Raw genomic sequence first — 23,215 nt, forward strand, 5'->3', positions numbered from 1 at the left:
TACCCAGCTGTGTCTGATTATGTTTGCCCAGCCTTGTGTATTTCAGTCCGTGTCTTGCATTGGTTCCTGGTCTGTCACTGATGTTAGTCTGCGTCAGATGTTTCCAAGTCCCCGTTACCGAAATAAATCCCCGTTTTTCCCCGTATCCTGCCTGCCTGCCTTGCCTGTTTCCTGCCCGTCTGTCTACCTGTTCGCCGCACCCGTTAACCAGCGATCCTTACAGAATGACGGACCACAAGAAGAGAAAGCAGAGGAGAAGGAGACCCGATGAGCCGACGATCAGCCTGGGAGCTTCCTCTCTCGTCAGGCTTTGGGAGCAAGTAGGAGGAGGAACTCCTCCTGCTCCATGAACGGGAGCCGGTCACCGAGGAGCTGCAGCCACCCCTCGAGCGGTATTACTTCCGGCCCGAGAGGCTGGCTAATAGAGGGGCCAGAGTGGTGCGGGACGCTATCCCGCGGGTGCCCTGCACCCTTAAAGGGGCCACGCCCGTCTCTCCTGTGCGGGACCTGGAGGTCCCGCCGCCTGCAGCCGCCCAGCCCGAGGCACTCCCTTCTCCTCTGCCAGCTGCAACCGCTGCGCCTCCGCTGGTGGTTCCAGTTACGCACGCGGCCCTCGCGAATCGATACTTCACCCTCCAGGGACTTTATTGGAGGGTAATGGACGAGCCGGCCATACAAGGCTCGTTCATTAAAGACTCTTCCCACCTGTAGATGGCAGCAGTGAGCTGCTAGGGAAGGTTGAAACTGACCCTCCGACAGAGGGGTCCTCTTGCTGCAGGAGGTCATGCAAGAAAACAGAAGACTGCAGTGAGTGTGTCCATTTGCCGCTGTTGTTTTATCTGCTTTATCAATGTTTTTCCAGTAGCATATTACGTCATGCGTTTCACTAACACCTATTAGTTCAAATAAAAAAAAAGTTGACTCAGTTTCCTACCTGTGTTACTGCGACCAGACCCCTAACCAATACTTAACATATGCACCAGAGAGTGGAAAAGGGAGCATTACTCAACCGCATCCAGTCCTCCAAGCAACAGGGGGCGCAACAGTGCTGCACAAACTGGACGAACTGCAAAGGTTTGATACGCCTGTGATCTGTGTTGTCTCACCTCTAACCACATGTTGTAAAAGTGTCTGCTGCATGTGCAGGTTCATATCGGGCACCGCACACGCCACCAGCTGCTGCTCGGATCCATCGCTGTGTGGGCGAGCTGCTCTCTGCAGCCTGCAGTGTGTCCATCATCAGCTGCCAATGGCTGTCATCAGCCCCCTGCACAGATGCCGTGCTGTGAGTGTCTGCATGTCAGGACACAGGAGTATTACAGTTATGATCTGGGTCACATAGCACCCAGACACCAAACTGTTTGACATTTTACTAGAATGATTAAGGTGCTGTTTCTGAGAATATCAATATTCTGTCAGCTGTCCCAATGTAATTTAACAGGTAAGTTCAGCTTTTAAGTAGACTGTGTGTGTGTGTGTGTGAGAGAGAGAGAGAGAGAGAGAGAGAGAAAACCTGTTACTTTGACCTTGTGAGGACATTTTTCCAGTTCCCACAATGGAAAACTCAATGTTATAAAAAGTCTGTCCATGCAATTGATGAACTAAAATACCAAAAGTCCCGTATTACTTATGGTTAAGGTTAGGGCTGGGTAGGGGTTAAGGTTGTCATAGTTAGGATTAGGGTTTTGCCAATAGAAATGAGTCCCCATAAAGATATGAATACAAATGTATTGATATCTATGTGTGTCTCTGTGTGTGTGTTTCCCTAACATTTATAACACCGCCCCAGCCTGTGCGATACCTGTGTAATTAAGCAGTTCAAGTGAAATTTCCATTCCAGTTTCTGAGAAATACACACTTAATATTTAATGACCTTCACGACTGGTCAGGACTGCTGTAAGATTTGATGCACCTTTCATCTCTGCCATACCTCTGTTTTGCCAGTTGGTGGCACTGCCTCCTCTCTGGGCCCTGCAGGCTGTTGCCTGTGGGGAGAAATATCCAGCCCAAACTGAAATCCAGAGTGAGCCTCCCAGTCAGAGCGCAGGACTTCATGGACAGAGGAGGTGAGATTGCCTCTCCAAATATCAGCTGTCATAATATCAGAATATTTAGGAGCTTATATGTATGTTTAACATGACGTGTATGTTTATGCACATAAGTGTTTAACACCACATGTGTGTTTATGTACATGTATGTTTCACGCGACATATGCTGTGTGTGCCCAGCTCATGGACTGAGAGCAGGGGCCACGTTCAGCATTTCCCGGCTCTGAGGGACAGCAGGGCCCTTTGGGGTCAGCCTGTGGAGCCCCAGTCCTGAAGTTCTCCCATCAAGGTGCTCCTGAGTGCCCCCCTCCATCTCGGCACTGAGCAAAGGAGCCACAACTCACTGAAAAGCGCAGTGATGTTTCAGTGATAATGGCTTGCAGCCTTAAAGATCATCATTTTGAATGTCTATATGGCTCTTAAAATGTAATGTTCATGTTTTTGCATTGCATTGAACTCACTTGGTCCCTGCATAGATCAACCATAAATGCAAAATGACTCTGGCTAAAGATCCTCTGGCCTGTTATCATCCAGAGCAGCAGATTCAGATCTGATTGACAATCATGGGAAGCTGCCAGGTTTGGCCAGATTTGATCACATGGCTATGAGCGCATGTTCACTAGCCACCACAGTAAAATGCAGATAATACCTTTTCATTCTCTGTTGTTCATTTTCCAAAATAATTTAATTCATTTGTACATCCATCCATCCATTTTCCAAACTGCTTTTCTTACTGGGTCGCAGGGGGTCCAGAGCCTATCCCGGAATCAATGGGCACGAGGCAGGGAACAACCCAGGATGGGGGCCCAGCCCATCGCAGGGCACACTCACACACCATTCACTCACACATACACACCTACGGGCAATTTAGTAACTCCAATTAGCCTCAGCATGTTTTTGGACTGTGGGGGGAAACCGGAGTACCTGGAGGAAACCCCACGACAACATGGGGAGAACATGCAAACTCCACACACATGTAACCCAGGCGGAGACTCGAACCTGGGTCCCAGAGGTGGGAGGCGACAGTGCTAACCACTGCACCACCATGCCGCCCCCAGGGTCATGAGGGTACAGCAGACAAATGTGCTGCAACTGTGTGGCCAGTGTGTGTATCTTCTTGACAAAGATTAACTGGCACCAAATACAGCACAGCAACAGAAAAAGGTTATATTTGGAAGAAAAGGGGTGGTTATACACTGGACCCAGTGCCTTGAGACCCTTCCTGGCAGCAGATGCCATAACAATCACTGGTATTCAAAAGCACTATAGTACTGTTAATCATTAAACGATCAACAAAAATCTCTTACTTTGAAACAGTGCTGGGCCTCAGCTGACACCTGTTTAAAGTAGAATAGAGAATTTCATATTCGTTTTGTGAGGGAAAGTATCATTCCCCACTCATCGGATCCTCCCATGTGGCCACGCCCCCTCATCAGCGTGTGGATTCCACATGTTCATTCCTGTCATTAGTTCAATGTATTTAGTTCCCGTTTCAGTTTGTTTCCCCAGACTAGTCATTATATTGTCAATATGTGTTTGCTGCTTGTTCATTCCTTTTCGCTTTAATTAAACCCTGCATTTTCCTGTTTCCTGGCGTCCTGCCTCCCTTTCTGTGCCAGAAAACTGAGTGTGTAAGTATAGCATACGTGTATATCACATGCACGGTCTGAATGAGGTCCCAACGTATATTTAGCTGTAGTGCTGAGGATTCTCACATTATCTACGTTGACATTTTACGCAGGATGGTGGTGATACCGCTCTGTCGGTGACACTGGTCCTGCGCTCATATTTCTTGGCTTGTCTCGGTCAGCAGGGGGTGTAGCAGCGTCACCCCGCTCGTGCCGAGAAGATGGGCGACCGCTGAGCAGCAGATACGTATATGAAGCAGAACGAAAATCGGAGAGCAACAAAGAATGTACGCGGTGCGCTCTGGCCAAAACGCCGTCTGGCATTTCCAAAGGGTCCAGGCGGAGCTGGGTAGCTCCTTACAGGTGTTGCATCGTATTTTGTGACCATCGTAATGTGTGACTTCAGGGTCGCTGTTTCACATGTTATTGGGAATGAAGGTTCCTGTTCACATGCACGAGCCTTCTGTGCATTTTATGTAACGGAATTATTTAAATTTTTCTAAGCAGTACACTTTTTCAAAGCAGCAGCATTTCCACTTTCTGTTCCGTCATCTTATTTGGGGACATTCTAAAACGCTTAATGTGAAAAGGGTTAATGTGGTCTAATGTACCAAAATAGCGACACCAAAATTCTTACACACATATCTGGTCATAAATACTTTCACTTGACAAAAAAAATATAAAATGCTAGTGTGTGTGTGTATATGTACAAAAAAAAAAAAAATTGTTGCACTTTCTTAACAGTGTTCGGATAGATGGTATTCATAGCTTGGGTCCTTATTGAGCTAGTATCGGAAAAATTCATCGCAGCATCTTGAAGCACTTATGTAAGTCACTCTGGCTAAGGGTGTCTGCCAAATACTGTAAATGTAAATGTTATAAGGAAAAGGCTTAACGTGACTAAATGTACTGTAATAGATTTTCCTTGCCACTAGAGGGCGATATTTAAACCTCAGTAAACAACAGGTTAAGCTGCCACCACCTTTAATTATACCCCGGTCTTGTCCAGTAGGTCAGAATACTCCACTCAGAATCAGGGAAACTGAGGCGATAACAATACTTTATTATTCAATTATTTCATTAATCAATGGGCTCACGTTGGATGCCTCGCAGCACACAATTACCCCGCATACACTAAGGGCGTCTGATAAAACAGCACAGCACATGTGAAATAAGTTAGGTTACGCTCTCAAAGCAATAAATCATTCCAGCTCATCACAGCACGGCACCAATAAGAAAGTCTACACAGCAATCAACATCGCAATCCTGACCAGGAAGATACACACGTGATAAAAGACAGAATTCCCATTAAATCCTCAGTCTCATTATCTCCAGGTGAGTGAATGTAGCAGTCTCCGTCAATTAACCCCCCCCCCCCCCCCTTTCCAAAACAGAGTCTGTACTGGTACTTCATCAGTCTTCATCATATTACCAAAACAGCCACCAATAATCACCAAATTACTCACACATATATATGGTCATAAAGACTTTCACTTGACAAAAAATCAAAACCGAAATACTAGGAATATAGACTTTATACTCTTTTCCTTGCCTGTGCCATGTTATGCTATCACAGAAAAAACAAGACACAAGCAGGATACACCAAAAGTCAAGGATAAAATAAAACCCTAAAACAAAGAGGTGAGACAGACCAAAGTCCAGCCTTCTTCCATGACTGGAAGGGTGTCAACTTTTAAGCTGCTCAAACAACCCATTGAACTACATAGCAGGCCAGGGAATAAGGATTCCCTGTCATTACACAAATAAATCACTCCAGGTAATAGCAGACGCTATAGCGATGGAGGTGAAAAAAGACAAAAGAAGAGATGGAGGAGAGGGGAGAGAAAGCAGAGGAGTCTGAGATCAAGAGACGAGAAAGAGAGAGTGAGCTGGGGCATTTGGGGCAGCAGCTGCAGAAGCTGAGGCGGTTGGGGCATTAGGTGTAGGAGCAGTAGTAGGAATAGTGGGTGTAGCTGTGGGGGCTTTGGCTGCAGCAGGAGCTATAGGAGGGAGGTTGAAGGAGCCAAAGATGCAGCCAGAGCAGACAGTGTAGGAGAGGCTGCAAAAAATGAAGCTGAAGCTGTGGCAGAGATATCAGGAAAAACTGCAAAAGAAACTTGGGAATTAGGGCTGACAAAAGCAAAGGAAACACCTTATAAAAAACTGTAGTAGATCAAATGTAAGGGAGCATCTGCTTCTGTGAGAGATGCAAGTAAATAGCTGCTACATTTATTAGATGCAAGGAAAGAGCCGCTTCATTAATTAAGCCGCATGGGAGTCAGGACTATCTACTGTGACAGAAGTGTGGGGAGCGACACAAAAACTAGTCAGACCTGGAGAATAAGCTGACACACAGCTTCAGCAGAGACTCTGCTAAGACAGGATGACTCCTCCCAGCATGAATGCAATCAATTGTGATCAAATGCTGCATGGGAATCGGGGGGTTTAACCGTTATCCTACCCACATATTTACATACATGGGCTACCGACTGGGGGCATCAAGAACTAAAAACAAACGCTAGTGTTAAAGCCCTGCGCAGGACTGTTTTTTTTTTAACCCGCTCTCACAGGCTGTCTCTGTCACTCCCACCCGCCCCCGCAATATTTCTGTCCAATCCCGCCCGCACCCGCAGATCCATTAACGGATATACTGTATGATTAAATAAGTTTATATGTATTCAATTCTTATTCCAGCAGAACAAGAACTGAATAAATAAAACAAATTCAACAAAAAATCACGAAAAAATGTAAACTGAGCCCAAAAACTAATCAAATGTGCAAATATCTGCAGTTATTAAAAAAAACAATAACCAAATTGATACAACAAATGTTTAAATATCATTATAAACAAACAAGATCAGCTTAAAAACAAAAGATAACCCTGAACCCAATTTCAAAGAAATACATTCAAACTAGCTGAACATCACAACTTAATACAATGGCTCAGAACAAACACGAATATATAACACAAAATAAATGACATCAGTTACATTCTCCATCCTGCCAATAATCTTGGGATCCGCTGTCTATTTTTAGCCGCCCGCTCCCGCGAGATTTCCGTTGGGGCCCGCTGGATCCCAGCACCAATGCAGGGCATCCATATGCATAGCAAATTATTTTACAGTGCTATCTTGTATAATAGGACATAAACAGTGAATTTGACAGTTATCTTTTATTTTCACATCTGAACACAACACACGGACATTAAGGGATTGTTTGCATTTGCAACCAACCCCTCTGCAAAACCAAGCTGGAAGGCGGTACTGCTTCATGTTCACATGAGCTAGATGGCTAGTTAGGATGGATTCAGAATGCACTGTACTACAACTATAAATGACATAACGTGATATAGTAAAACAATTACTAACCGGCAATGCACATTTGCATTACTTTAAACGACAACTTTACCTGTTACTTACCAGAGTCGCCTATATCTTAGCGGAATGACAGCAGGCAAGAAGGCGGCGCGTTTTCAGTAAGATACCGGAGTTAAACTTATTTGCAGACACTTTTAACACAAACACTGGCAGCCATTAACTCATAGGTGGCAGTAAAGCTGAAATGACTCTTTCTGTGTTAAAAAAATGCAACACTGTCATTTTGATACTTTTTTTGTTTGTCTTTTACTCCCATTTGTCTGTCTCTGGTTATTGACGTTTAGGAGAGTGCCAAACACATTAACGATGCACATTTTTCAAATAAAGACAGACACAACACTAAAGAGATGAGAAAGACACAGTTGAATATGTAACATGCGTTTTATGCAGAAAAATAGTGTAGTTAAAACCATCTGGGATTTAAGAGGTTAAACTCAATTGGCTTGAGTGAAGCCACGCCCTCTCATAAGTGAAGAACAGGAATATTCCGGTTTTTCCCAGGTTGCCTGAAAAAATGTAGTCACGTAGTTTTCTTAGACGGTGAACAAGCTGTATTACAAAGAGCAAAAGGTTTTTTCTTTTGGAGATACACCGAAATATTAAAGAAATATTCAGAGAGCGAGACAACATTGGTTGTGATGGCTGAACGTTTTTTCCTGCTACTAGTCACCCATGAGGCACGGAGCAGCCGCGTGAGCACATTTTGACCAGAGGTACATTTTCCTTATTCGCTAAACGTGTGTGCAGTAAAGAGGCACAATTTAGTAATTTGGTTTAGAAATATGTGTATTTTGAGTGTATTATATAATTCAATACATTTCGGTATTGAAGTGAATGTACAATTCTTTATGCTGTAAAAGAAAGGTAACTAATACTTATCTCTCCGGAGTACCTGTTAAAGAAAGGTTATTTGTTGATTAGCCCACTTAAAAAAAAAATTGGTTCTCGTACTTGTTTGTAGATTTGCATTTTGTAAATTCCTCGTGTTTCAACATGTTTTAATACACGTTCTTTCTAGATATATATTTTAAAATCTTGGTTGTTCATTTAGAATGGAAATGACAAACAGAATATTGGTTTCAAATAGTATCATTTTTATATTCACGAATGAAACATCAGTATCCAAATCCATGGTTAGGAAGGCATTTATGAGATGCACATGGATCAAGGAATTTACATTCTTGTACTTTCTTACATTTAATATATTTGAAACGCAACAAACTGGAAGAACTGAGGAGGCGTACTAAGTAGGTCTGCTCTCTTCGGTATGTATTTTCAAATATGTATTTTCTTACATATTTGAAAGTTCAAACAATCAATCAAATAAAAAAAAAAATCCCTCCCCCCTGATCCACCCCCTCCAAAAAAAGGACATTATGTGTAAAAGTATTTTCTTTGATATAGTGTCATATATTTGATTAATTATAACTGTAATGATTAGACAGAGTGACTGATATAGTAAATATTGTAGTGTATTATAATACCTGTTTGCTTACGCAGGTCAGGTCCTTTTAGCGGGAACCTAAACTTCCTGGAGCTGCATTCGAATATCGTTGGATGTCGATGGTGAGTCACCCAAGGAACTAAACCGATTCTTGTGTTGACAACTCATTTTCATTTAACTACCGGATTTGTGGTAGGACTGTTAAATTGTTTTATGCAGTTTACGTAACTAATTTGTATTTCATTTAAGTTGTTATATACTTACCCTTTCTTCACCTGAGTGGAGTTGGACTAAGAAGGGTAATCAAAAAACATATTGGAACTGGTGAACCTAAATCTAAAAACATCCCTAAGTCTAATCTACGGCCAATTACAATTTAATCTTGACATAATTGGTTATTGATTCTAAATTTAGCTATGAAAGTCTAAACATACAGTAACTAAACCTAAAATAGGGTAAATTGGTTAAAGAGGAATTTAAATCTAGTTTTAATCAGAGAAACTAAGGGTATAAAACTGAAGCTCACAGATTCAGTTAATGTGTATTTTATGTTTGGTTGTGCATTTTATTTTCTGTGTATGTCTTTCCATTTTTCATCCCTATCCATAAAGCTGGAACTGGCGTGAACAGGAAGTTGGGGGAGGTACTCAATGGTAGGGCTTCACTGCACTTACTCAGTACTTCCTCTACAGCTTGTAGCAGGTGCATGAACCAGTTGAAAATCTTCACAAATCGATTTACTGCTTTAAGCTGCGGCGCTTTATCACAGCTACTAGCTGGCAGTGCCTTTGGAGTGAAACCCTAGGGTGTTGGTTTAACATGCATCAGTTAAGCAAACCAATCCCATACATCCATCCATCCATCCATCCATCTTTTGTTACTGTAATTTTATAGGAAGGGTAAATACCAGTGACCTCAGCAGACCAGCTAATCATCCACATCCCACCAGTTTGCAAGTGGACCAACCTTTGTGAAGAACTTGTGGCCACGGATATTCTGCGGTGACGGGCGATCCCGTGGGTCGATTTGAAATATTTTGCCCATCAGTTTCCCAGCTTCAATACCGAGGTTCTGGGGTAGAATAAATTTAGCTTCTTTGATGTTCTTTATCATTTCACAGCGATCGTCGTGATCGAATGGGATTTCCCCAACCAGAAGCTGGTACCTGTAGTAAGAAAGGCAGCAAAGGTGTTTGAGGTCTTTCACATTTGACATAAAAATGCTGTGCTTCCAAAAGAGCAATTCCTCTCAACTGTGTGCCAGTATTCATTTTTCTTTTCTATTTCAAGTAGAAAAAAAAAACATATTTATGTATGTTAGACGCATGTCTTCTTAAAATGTTAGACAGATTTTATTAGCCATGCTGATCTTTGGCCGGGAGGAGGGTTGATAGGGTATACGTACATGACACAGCCCAGTGCCCAGACTTCTGCTTCCGTTCCATGGCCGTCTCGTTTCCACACTTCTGGAGCCATGTAACATGGAGTACCACACACTTTTCTACAACACACACAAATGGAAAACGTTAAGCGCACATGTGCTTTAGCTTGCTGTATAAACAAATTTGAAAGCTTAGCCAGGAATTCTGCAAAAAACACCTACTTCTCCCTCGGCTCCAGCTTGACCGCCAGTCCAAAATCCCCGATTTTCAGTTTCATTTTGTCACTGACAAATAAGTTTTCTGAAAGACAAACAAATTTGCATTAAGGATAGACTCAAATACTTTGCCAAACTGCAGACTTTACCAAATTGATAAATGAACACTACACAGAAATCCAGACGAGCTACACTCGCAATGCCATGTGAAATGCCAGCATTATTAAACAGAGAATTGAGTAAAGCGTGAGTGCATGTACACATATCGAACTAGATTTCCCTATGGACATAATATTGCCGGTAGATGTGTTTTATCCCCGATATCAGCTGTTGAATGTAATAGCGGACTTCGGGGTCAATCAGAGTCCCGCGAGCTTTCAGGATGTCACCAAGTGTCTGGGCAGGGAGAAACAGGGGCAGCCTGATCCATCACAAAGTCTTTGCCTTAGTAAGACGTCTATAAAAGTCAGGGACTCACCTGCCTACTGCACAACTCCATGAAAATATACATGAACAGATCGTCTTCAAAAGAATGGGAGAAGCCCACAACGTTCTTGTGCCGTGGTTTTTTTCAAAATTTCCACTTCTTGACACACCTGAGTGAAATATCAAACACACCATCTCATCAAGTACTGTAACAGGGAAATGCAGATAAACTGCAAAGAGGGATGACATTAAGCACAATCCATACCACATACCTCCTCCAGTCCCCAGGAATGTGGAGGTATGACCATCACAGCAAAGGTGTCACCACTTTCAAGGTCGGTCATCTTGTAGCACTTGCCACAAGCACCCTAAAGAACATGTCAATAAAGGGCATTTCTGACTGACCCTGTTCAAGCATCTCCTCTCCGCAGAAAAAGATCAACTGTAATCACTTTCAACAACAACTTTGTGGTGCACACCTGTCCCAAAAGCGGCCAAGACAGCTGGGCAATTTGAACTTGCTAGATGGATTACATCACCACATTGAAAATTCCATGGACGGAAAAAGAGGTGAACTTGCTAAGACATTGCAACAAAACACGGATAAAAACTTTCATTACAATCAACTTCATTGAAGAAAAAAAACCCGTTTTGTACACCAAACATTCAGTTTCGGTAATGCAGTAACACATGCTCAGGAATAAAGACTTTTATGTAGTGTGCAGTGACTATCACATCATATGTTACTGCGGCTCTTTAGGCACTCAGCTATCGGTCTCACTTTGTCATACAGAACAGGGATTCATTTCCTGGTGAAAAACTTCCTATGTGGTATGTGATACCTCAGCTCCAAGATGTGGAGCAGTTATCTATTACACCGTAAGGCTGGATATTTTTACAAATAAAGGCAGCAATGGTGTCGGTTATTGCCTTAGAACGAGCTGTTAGCTGGCAGGGTGTGAAAATTAGGGCGTTTATTTTTTTTAAAGAGTTTTGTGTTATTTGAAAGCATTGTGAAATGTAAAAAAAAAAACAGTAATGATATGATGAAAATGGGAATACTGACGTTGACAATGCCAATATAATATTTTGGTATGTTAAGGCATGTTTGTTCTCTGCTTTAAAGAAAGGGGGATGTGTTGATATGTAGTGCAGTACCTTTGGTGACCAGCAGAGAGACCTGGAGGGTTGGGAGGAGGTAAAGACAAGGGGTAGGGAGACCGACGGCACAGAGCAGGTTGTGGGTTTGCATGGAAGATGTTGATGGTTAAATAAAAGTTCATTGTTCATGAAACAAGGTCTCTTCAATGACATATGAACAACACAATGTATCTCTTCCTTCTCATGATAATCTGACTCGCCAAACATGCCTCCAGCTCGCGCGACGTGGCCGAGGGACTTGAGGAGAATTATACACTGACAGCAGTGGAGATGAGAGCGCACTTGAAATTATCAGGTAAGAGAGGGTTAATCGAGCAAAATGTACAATTATTGGTCAGAAAATGTCGGTCAAATTTCTAAATAATTATGGCGTACGAATAATGATATATCCGTAAATCGTATTTTACCGATTTAAAGATGTTCATTATTCATTGTATTGTCACGCCCCCCTCGGGAGAATGCAGCGGCAGCAGCCACACCTGAGTTACGTCAACTCCCTGTTTAGTTCTGCTTGGCGCTGCATTATATGCAAGGTACTGTTGAGGGTTTTCATAAGAAGTACAGGGCGGTCTTCCTCCTGTCTACCCCGATCCGGTCCATCTGCCTGCTTTGCTGCCATCCCATCCCATCCCATCCTGATCCACCCGGACCTCTCCCTTGTACTTGTCCTGCGTCTCGCATGCCACCTGTAGAACTGGCTTTTGGACTCGATTGTACTTGCTGATTCCAGTCCTGTTTGCGTGTTCCCAACAATAAACCCCGTACAGTACGTTGCCTTCTGTGTCTCTACCATCCTCCGGGGTTGCATGTTGTGCAATACTGTAGTAGCTTGGATTCAACCATTAGATGGCAGTAGTAGCATATAGTTGGAGGGAAGTAGAAGAAGGCAAGAGAGGGAAGTTGAGTGTTTGTGCGTTGTTCCCGGAGCTGATAAGTTAATAAATATTGAACCTCTTGCCATCCCCAAATGTGTCTCGGCTGACTCTCAATATATCAAAAGTACATACCGTCTATTTATTTATGTCTGCCCTTCAAACCGCTAGATTCCTTCACTAAGCAGGAAGTTTGTCACGACAGCTGACACCAAATCTCCTGCTGAGCTGGTTCAGACAGAACTATCCTCAATTCACCACGAGGGGGCGCCAACGCAGCAGCTTAGTTCTATTGTTTCGCTTTTTCAAAGACAGTTTTTCTCTTCACAAAAGGACAACTTAACTGAATAATGCACTTTCATAGTAATTGTTTTTAATCCGTGTTAATGTTCTGAACAATGACTACTAAAGGTTCTGTAAGGTTGTCCCACATACTATGGATTTTAAGTTTTTTATCAAGGTGTTAAAACGTACCATCTATTTTCTGCTGAAAGTTGCCAGTCCTGTGTTTTATGTCTAGCAATTTGTACAGTTTCTTCAGTATGGCACATAAACACATGCCATCATCTACAGTATGAGAATCTCCTCCAGAACTCTGCATTTCCTCAAGATTTTTTTGTAATATTACATAGGTGCATCTCATGAACCTTAATTTGCCAAGCATGTATTGACTGGGCACAGTACAGTGGTGCAATTTCTGACAATGAAAGAACATCATGGACCCCTACTCCCCATTCCTTAACCCGATCGAGGGGCTCTGCTCAGCATGGAGTTAGAAGGCTTACGATCGCTAGCCACATGCTCAGATGGCCCTGCTGTCTGACATGAATGCAGCATGTGAGGACATTACAGCAGATGCCTGCAGAGGCAGGTAAGACATTAGAAAAGATTCCTTTTTTTCTTATATTTTATTCTTTCTGTTTTTTCTTATGTACAAATACATAAGTGCACATTAGGATGCTTTTTCACTATTACGTAAGTTCCCATGTGAACAGCCAATCAGATCAGCCTGATGTGTGTCTTGTTCCTCTCTGTTTCCTGCCCTTTCATCCCGACCACGACCATGATCTCTCACTTAGCAGCAGAGCAGTTTATTCTAAACAGTGGAACCGCAAAGATGTTCAGACTCTTTGGTCTTCTCATTTTCATTAGTAGGGTTCTATACTATTAAATCATATTTTGGGGGGATTTTTATATATCCTGTACGATGTGATTAGTGTAATAAGTATTTGGCCATTTAATCTTCATCATATGTAATAGGTATTCTGATTATTATTATGATATTTATTTATTTGTTTGTTTGTTTATTCATTTGTGTTTCTCTCTTTTTCCAGACACTTCACTGGCTGTGGATGTTGTTCAGCCCAGCTACCTGATGAGGGTCCAGCATGGAGACAGTGTGACCCTGACATGCTTCCGTCCAGAAGATATTTCTTTTGCAGTTTGGTTTTAGCAAGCTGCTGGTCAGAAGCCCCAGCTCATCGCGAAAGCACTTCTCTACGTACCTGGTGAATTTTACAAGGAATATAAAAACATAAAACGTTACTCCTTACTGAATGCAGAGGGGAGTTTTAACCTCACTATTTCTAACGTGGAGCCGTCAGATTCTGCAGTGTATTATTGCGCTGCTCTGTTCTATAATGAAATCGCATTTGGAAATGGAACCTTTGTCATAATCACAGATAAATGAGATTCCAACTATTTTCATATTTGCTTTATTAAAGTGTCAATAATATTGTCCTTTGACAAACATTTTTGACAGTTGAGCTCTGTGTCAATATAAAATTAACCAACATAGTTGATGTAGATTGCGAGCATTGGTCCTTGAATGTTTTTCTATATACAGCATTAAACAAAAACATTTATAAAAGCTTTCCAATTAGAATTATAAACTTTTTATTATTATTACACGCATAAATAGCTGAAATATGTAAAAATAAGTATACAAGAATACAAATTAATAGGAGGCATTAAGTATCATCTTACTTGTGTGAAGTGGATTTAGTTATGTGTATACAGTTATGTGTTGGACCCCTCCTGATGTTACATTTATACATGAACATGCACTGCATCACATCATTATACAGTTTGTTACATTTATACATGAACATGCGCTGCATCACATTATTTCACAGTTTGTTACATTTTGCTTGCTGTCAGAAATCTTCAGCCATATGGAATCTTCAGATTTGGAAAAATGTTACACATTGCAGCCTCTTTCAAATAAATTAAAGGAAAATGTTTACATTTCAGTTTTGAGTTGATATATATATTACTGCGTAAAAGTCTTAGGCGACAAAGAAAATATATTCTTAAAATTTTTTAACTCAACAGTCATTGTATATTGTCTCAGAAAGACATGCTATAATATAAGAGTCGGATATGCACCATTCAGAACTGGTTTGAGAATGGACCTTAAATTTCAATTAATTTTGTTCATCTGAAATAAAGTTGAATCACTGTTGAAAACAGGATGCAGAATTACAATTCATTTTTGAATTTAAGGAAGCAGAATGAATACGTATTTGAATTCAAATAAATTCATATACATACAGTACATATAGCTACAATATAGCTTTTAGCTATACAGCCAAATATTTAAATATGAATTACACATAAGCACATTAACATTGTTGTGTATCACTATTATAATTTTATTCAGAATGAAATAATGCAACATTTGAAGTGTCACCTAAAACAATAATTATACTGTCATTTTGTGCACCATGGTGGATCTGCTCATAGGAAGAGCTGAGTGTCTCTCCTTAAAAGTCAGTGTTGGCTGCAGTGACTGCAGTTTCTAACCTAAGAAACGTCCCAAACACTTTTCCTGCATCAAAAGTCAAACTAGTGCCTATTCCTGCCATGAAAGCTTCACATAATGTCACCGATACCTGAGCCAACCATGTTTATCAGAGGATGCCAACCCTTTGGCTGCAGCTTTCTCTGCACAGGCTGAGAGAGTTTTCAGTGTAGCAGGAAAAGATTTCAGGCCAGACGATTGCAGATTAAATCATGAAACCTTTGAAGATATTATGCTAATCAACTGTAATATAATAATAAATGTAATCATGTTTATTTGAATAAAGCATAATTGCATTTGCCATGATGTCTTGCTTTTTGCTGTAGTGCTATGGTAGAAAGGAAAAACTTTCCTTTCAACACACAAGAAAATAAATAGTAGAAACCGCATGAAACCAAGTAATTCCTTTTGCGGTGCACACTTCTTATTTAATGTTTAAAAAATAGACAAACAAAATGGTCAACATAAGCCAGAGGGATATTGATAGTCACGAAAATCATGAAAATATAAAATACACTTTACACACTTCAGTTCTTTACATTGAAATTAATTAAATTCATCTACCTTCATGCACTAACATGAAACATATGATTATACAATTATAATGTTTGTTCTTATCATATAATGTTTGTTATTGTCATGCCCATGCAGGCGGAACCCACCGACTAGCCCGTCTCGATCACGCCCACATGGGCGGGACCAGCCAGGTGCTCCGTAGAACGCTTAATGACGGAATGGATTTAAGCACTGAGCTCCATCGGGACATTGCGAAGTATTGAGCCATGCTATTGAGCCATACCGAGCAATCTATTGTCTATCGTCTACCCGTTGCTTCCTACCTGTTCCGTCCGCCCAGTGTACTTACCTTGTCTGTTCCTCTTCCTCTTCCCAGACCCGTTCCCGAACCTGAACCTCCTGCCCCGCTGAGACCGGCTTCTCCTGGTACTCTTTCCCTGTGTTGTCATGTCCCGTGTTTGTTCCTCTTTCGGCTTCGGACACATGCTTCTGCCCCTCGACCATTCTCCTCGCTTAGCCCCTTTCATTGCTACGTACTAGTGCTGCCAATAAAACTTCTGGCTGCATGCAATTCTGGATCTCCGTTCCACTTCTTGGGCCAGTGTTACAGTTATAATATAATCTTTGTTATCATATAATGTTATCAATGTATATTAAAGCTGTTAAGGTATGTTAGGATATTAAGGTATACAAATTACATGGTGATTATGAATGTTATATGAATGCATTGTAAATGTATAATGTAGGTGCAGTTAATGTAAAGTGTTACTGAATATATACTAATAAATAGTTATACAACAAAAAGAGACAAGAATGTCAACTATTCTCCAAGAAGTTACTTATTTTATGGATGGATAGAACAACATGACATCCATTCCAAAATATTTCTAAAATCGGCAAGAAATATTTTTCAGGATCTGTGTTTTCCATTGTGACTCTCAAAGCGCTGTCATCATGAACATTTTGCTTTTCAGGTAAAGACTCCAACAGCAAGACTGTGGTACAGCAGCCTGTGTCTGACACTGTGTCTGACACAGACTCTGTGAGCCTGCAGTGTACGATAGAGACTGGGAGCTGTGCAGGAGAACACAGTGTTTACTGGTTCAGACATGGATCAGGAGAATCCCTTCCTGGAGTCATTTACAGCCACGGAAACAGGAGTGATGAGTGTGAGAAGAGCCCTGAGGCTGGATCTCCTACACGGAGCTGCGTCTACAGCCTCCCCAAGGGGAACCTCAGCCTCTCCGATGCTGGGACTTACTACTGCGCCGTGGCCATGTGTGGGGAGATGCTGTTTGGCAATGGGACCAAGCTGGATATAGATGGTAACACCCAGTGAGGGGAGATGCTGTTTGGCAATGGGACCAAGCTGGATATAGATGGTAACACCCAGTGAGGGGAGATGCTGTTTGGGAACGGCACACAGCTGGATATAGATGGTAACACCCAGCGTGGGGAGATGCTGTTTGGGAACGGAACACAGCTGGATATAGATGGTAACACCCAGTGAGGGGAGATGCTGTTTGGGAACGGCACATAGCTGGATATAGATGGTAACACCCAGTGTGGGGAGATGCTGTTTGGGAACGGCACACAGCTGGATATAGATGGTAACACCCAGCGTGGGGAGATGCTGTTTGGGAACGGCACACAGCTGGATATAGATGGTAACACCCAGCGTGGGGAGATGCTGTTTGGGAACGGCACACAGCTGGATATAGATGGTAACACCCAGCGTGGGGAGATGCTGTTTGGGAACGGCACACAGCTGGATATAGATGGTAACACCTATTGTGGGGAGATGCTGTTTGGGAACGGCACACAGCTGGATATAGATGATAACACCCAGCGTGGGGAGATGTTGTTTGGGAACGGCACACAGCTGGATATAGATGATAACACCCAGCGTGGGGAGATGCTGTTTGGGAACGGCACACAGCTGGATATAGATGGTAACACCCAGTGAGGAGAGATGCTGTTTGGGAACGGCACACAGCTGGATATAGATGGTAACACCCAGCGTGGGGAGATGCTGTTTGGGAACGGCACACAGCTGGATGTAGATGGTAACACCCAGCGTGGGGAGATGCTATTTGGGAACGGCACACAGCTGGATATACATGGTAACACCCAGCGTGGGGAGATGCTGTTTGGGAACGGCACACAGCTGGATATAGATGGTAACACCCAGCGTGGGGAGATGCTGTTTGGGAACGGCACACAGCTGGATATAGATGGTAACACCCAGCGTGGGGAGATGCTGTTTGGGAACGGCACACAGCTGGATATAGATGGTAACACCCAGCGTGGGGAGATGCTGTTTGGGAACGGCACACAGCTGGATATAGATGGTAACACCCAGTGTGGGGAGATGCTGTTTGGGAACGGCACACAGCTGGATATAGATGGTAACACCCAGTGTGGGGAGATGCTGTTTGGGAACGGCACACAGCTGGATATAGATGATAACACCCAGCGTGGGGAGATGTTGTTTGGGAACGGCACACAGCTGGATATAGATGGTAACACCCAGTGAGGGGAGATGCTGTTTGGGAACGGCACACAGCTGGATATAGATGGTAACACCCAGCGTGGGGAGATGCTGTTTGGGAACGGCACACAGCTGGATATAGACGGTAACACCCAGCGTGGGGAGATGCTGTTTGGGAATGGCACACAGCTGGATATAGATGGTAACACCCAGTGTGGGGAGATGCTGTTTGGGAACGGCACACAGCTGGATATAGATGGTAACACCTATTGTGGGGAGATGCTGTTTGGGAACGGCACACAGCTGGATATAGATGGTAACACCCAGTGAGGAGAGATGCTGTTTGGGAACGGCACACAGCTGGATATAGCTGATAACACCCAGCGTGGGGAGATGCTGTTTGGGAACGGCACACAGCTGGATATAGATGGTAACACCCAGCGTGGGGAGATGCTGTTTGGGAACGGCACACAGCTGGATATAGATGGTAACACCCAGTGTGGGGAGATGCTGTTTGGGAACGGCACACAGCTGGATATAGATGGTAACACCTATTGTGGGGAGATGCTGTTTGGGAACGGCACACAGCTGGATATAGATGGTAACACCTATTGTGGGGAGATGCTGTTTGGGAACGGCACACAGCTGGATATAGATGGTAACACCTATTGTGGGGAGATGCTGTTTGGGAACGGCACACAGCTGGATATAGATGGTAACACCCAGCGTGGGGAGATGCTGTTTGGGAACGGCACACAGCTGGATATAGATGGTAACACCCAGCGTGGGGAGATGCTGTTTGGGAACGGCACACAGCTGGATATAGATGGTAACACCCAGCGTGGGGAGATGCTGTTTGGGAACGGCACACAGCTGGATATAGATGGTAACACCCAGTGAGGGGAGATGCTGTTTGGGAACGGCACACAGCTGGATATAGATGGTAACACCCAGCATGGGGAGATGCTGTTTGGGAACGGCACACAGCTGGATATAGATGGTAACACCCAGCGTGGGGAGATGCTGTTTGGGAACGGCACACAGCTGGATATAGATGGTAACATCCAGTGAGGGGAGATGCTGTTTGGGAACGGCACACAGCTGGATATAGATGGTAACACCCAGCGTGGGGAGATGCTGTTTGGGAACGGCACACAGCTGGATATAGATGGTAACACCCAGCGTGGGGAGATGCTGTTTGGGAACGGCACACAGCTGGATATAGATGGTAACACCCAGCGTGGGGAGATGCTGTTTGGGAACGGCACACAGCTGGATATAGATGGTAACACCCAGTGTGGGGAGATGCTGTTTGGGAACGGCACACAGCTGGATATAGATGGTAACACCCAGTGTGGGGAGATGCTGTTTGGGAACGGCACACAGCTGGATATAGATGATAACACCCAGCGTGGGGAGATGTTGTTTGGGAACGGCACACAGCTGGATATAGATGGTAACACCCAGTGAGGGGAGATGCTGTTTGGGAACGGCACACAGCTGGATATAGATGGTAACACCCAGCGTGGGGAGATGCTGTTTGGGAACGGCACACAGCTGGATATAGACGGTAACACCCAGCGTGGGGAGATGCTGTTTGGGAATGGCACACAGCTGGATATAGATGGTAACACCCAGTGTGGGGAGATGCTGTTTGGGAACGGCACACAGCTGGATATAGATGGTAACACCTATTGTGGGGAGATGCTGTTTGGGAACGGCACACAGCTGGATATAGATGGTAACACCCAGTGAGGAGAGATGCTGTTTGGGAACGGCACACAGCTGGATATAGCTGATAACACCCAGCGTGGGGAGATGCTGTTTGGGAACGGCACACAGCTGGATATAGATGGTAACACCCAGCGTGGGGAGATGCTGTTTGGGAACGGCACACAGCTGGATATAGATGGTAACACCCAGTGTGGGGAGATGCTGTTTGGGAACGGCACACAGCTGGATATAGATGGTAACACCTATTGTGGGGAGATGCTGTTTGGGAACGGCACACAGCTGGATATAGATGGTAACACCTATTGTGGGGAGATGCTGTTTGGGAACGGCACACAGCTGGATATAGATGGTAACACCTATTGTGGGGAGATGCTGTTTGGGAACGGCACACAGCTGGATATAGATGGTAACACCCAGCGTGGGGAGATGCTGTTTGGGAACGGCACACAGCTGGATATAGATGGTAACACCCAGCGTGGGGAGATGCTGTTTGGGAACGGCACACAGCTGGATATAGATGGTAACACCCAGCGTGGGGAGATGCTGTTTGGGAACGGCACACAGCTGGATATAGATGGTAACACCCAGTGAGGGGAGATGCTGTTTGGGAACGGCACACAGCTGGATATAGATGGTAACACCCAGCATGGGGAGATGCTGTTTGGGAACGGCACACAGCTGGATATAGATGGTAACACCCAGCGTGGGGAGATGCTGTTTGGGAACGGCACACAGCTGGATATAGATGGTAACATCCAGTGAGGGGAGATGCTGTTTGGGAACGGCACACAGCTGGATATAGATGGTAACACCCAGCGTGGGGAGATGCTGTTTGGGAACGGCACACAGCTGGATATAGATGGTAACATCCAGTGAGGGGAGATGCTGTTTGGGAACGGCACACAGCTGGATATAGATGGTAACATCCAGTGAGGGGAGATGCTGTTTGGGAACGGCACACTGCTGGATATAGATGGTAACACCCAGTGTGGGGAGATGCTCTTTGGGAACGGCACACAGCTGGATATAGACGGTACACCCAGTGTGGGGAGATGCTGTTTGGGAACGGCACACAGCTGGATATAGATGGTAACACCCAGACTGGGGAGATGCTGTTTGGGAACGGCACACAGCTGGATATAGATGGTAACACCCAGCGTGGGGAGATGTTGTTTGGGAACGGCACACAGCTGGATATAGATGGTAACACCCAGTGTGGGGAGATGCTGTTTGGGAACGGCACACAGCTGGATATAGAGGGTAACACCCAGCGTGGGGAGATGCTGTTTGGGAACGGCACACAGCTGGATATAGATGGTAACACCCAGATTGGGGAGATGCTGTTTGGGAACGGCACACAGCTGGATATAGATGGTAACACCCAGTGAGGGGAGATGCTGTTTGGGAACGGCACACAGCTGGATATAGATGATAACACCCAGCGTGGGGAGATGTTGTTTGGGAACGGCACACAGCTGGATATAGATGATAACACCCAGCGTGGGGAGATGCTGTTTGGGAACGGCACACAGCTGGATATAGATGGTAACACCCAGTGAGGAGAGATGCTGTTTGGGAACGGCACACAGCTGGATATAGATGGTAACACCCAGCGTGGGGAGATGCTGTTTGGGAACGGCACACAGCTGGATATAGATGGTAACACCCAGCGTGGGGAGATGCTGTTTGGGAACGGCACACAGCTGGATATAGATGGTAACACCCAGCGTGGGGAGATGCTGTTTGGGAACGGCACACAGCTGGATATAGATGGTAACACCCAGCGTGGGGAGATGCTGTTTGGGAACGGCACACAGCTGGATATAGATGGTAACACCCAGCGTGGGGAGATGCTGTTTGGGAACGGCACACAGCTGGATATAGATGGTAACACCCAGCGTGGGGAGATGCTGTTTGGGAACGGCACACAGCTGGATATAGATGGTAACACCCAGTGTGGGGAGATGCTGTTTGGGAACGGCACACAGCTGGATATAGATGGTAACACCCAGTGTGGGGAGATGCTGTTTGGGAACGGCACACAGCTGGATATAGATGATAACACCCAGCGTGGGGAGATGTTGTTTGGGAACGGCACACAGCTGGATATAGATGGTAACACCCAGTGAGGGGAGATGCTGTTTGGGAACGGCACACAGCTGGATATAGATGGTAACACCCAGCGTGGGGAGATGCTGTTTGGGAACGGCACACAGCTGGATATAGACGGTAACACCCAGCGTGGGGAGATGCTGTTTGGGAATGGCACACAGCTGGATATAGATGGTAACACCCAGTGTGGGGAGATGCTGTTTGGGAACGGCACACAGCTGGATATAGATGGTAACACCTATTGTGGGGAGATGCTGTTTGGGAACGGCACACAGCTGGATATAGATGGTAACACCCAGTGAGGAGAGATGCTGTTTGGGAACGGCACACAGCTGGATATAGCTGATAACACCCAGCGTGGGGAGATGCTGTTTGGGAACGGCACACAGCTGGATATAGATGGTAACACCCAGCGTGGGGAGATGCTGTTTGGGAACGGCACACAGCTGGATATAGATGGTAACACCCAGTGTGGGGAGATGCTGTTTGGGAACGGCACACAGCTGGATATAGATGGTAACACCTATTGTGGGGAGATGCTGTTTGGGAACGGCACACAGCTGGATATAGATGGTAACACCTATTGTGGGGAGATGCTGTTTGGGAACGGCACACAGCTGGATATAGATGGTAACACCTATTGTGGGGAGATGCTGTTTGGGAACGGCACACAGCTGGATATAGATGGTAACACCCAGCGTGGGGAGATGCTGTTTGGGAACGGCACACAGCTGGATATAGATGGTAACACCCAGCGTGGGGAGATGCTGTTTGGGAACGGCACACAGCTGGATATAGATGGTAACACCCAGCGTGGGGAGATGCTGTTTGGGAACGGCACACAGCTGGATATAGATGGTAACACCCAGTGAGGGGAGATGCTGTTTGGGAACGGCACACAGCTGGATATAGATGGTAACACCCAGCATGGGGAGATGCTGTTTGGGAACGGCACACAGCTGGATATAGATGGTAACACCCAGCGTGGGGAGATGCTGTTTGGGAAC

At 44.5% G+C, this 23,215-nt stretch overlaps 2 long non-coding RNA genes and 1 gene segment (V, D, J or C); all 3 read left to right on the forward strand.

Annotated features, from left to right (window-relative positions):
- Nucleotides 1-780: 780 nt before the first annotated feature.
- LOC125725101 (uncharacterized) lies at nucleotides 781-2,626 on the forward strand. The gene is made up of 3 exons (XR_007387330.1): nucleotides 781-807; nucleotides 984-1,074; nucleotides 1,945-2,626. It is a non-coding gene; the product is annotated as an uncharacterized LOC125725101 (long non-coding RNA).
- A 4,933-nt stretch (nucleotides 2,627-7,559) lies between these two features.
- LOC125725099 (uncharacterized) lies at nucleotides 7,560-14,253 on the forward strand. Of its 2 annotated transcripts, XR_007387328.1 has the most exons (6): nucleotides 7,560-7,766; nucleotides 8,554-8,619; nucleotides 9,109-9,150; nucleotides 9,392-11,089; nucleotides 11,896-13,423; nucleotides 13,887-14,253. It is a non-coding gene; the product is annotated as an uncharacterized LOC125725099 (long non-coding RNA). The 2 variants fall into 2 exon arrangements; XR_007387327.1 differs by having other exon boundaries at nucleotides 11,896-14,253.
- Nucleotides 14,254-16,044: 1,791 nt separating this feature from the next.
- On the forward strand, nucleotides 16,045-17,210 carry LOC125725047 (Ig kappa chain V region K29-213-like). The segment is given in 3 exon segments: nucleotides 16,045-16,127; nucleotides 16,248-16,297; nucleotides 16,846-17,210. Coding segments are annotated over 3 exon segments (498 nt in total).
- Nucleotides 17,211-23,215: the final 6,005 nt, after the last annotated feature.

The sequence above is a fragment of the Brienomyrus brachyistius genome, unplaced genomic scaffold (genome assembly GCF_023856365.1).
Source record: "Brienomyrus brachyistius isolate T26 unplaced genomic scaffold, BBRACH_0.4 scaffold60, whole genome shotgun sequence".
Taxonomy (NCBI): Eukaryota; Metazoa; Chordata; class Actinopteri; order Osteoglossiformes; family Mormyridae; genus Brienomyrus; species Brienomyrus brachyistius.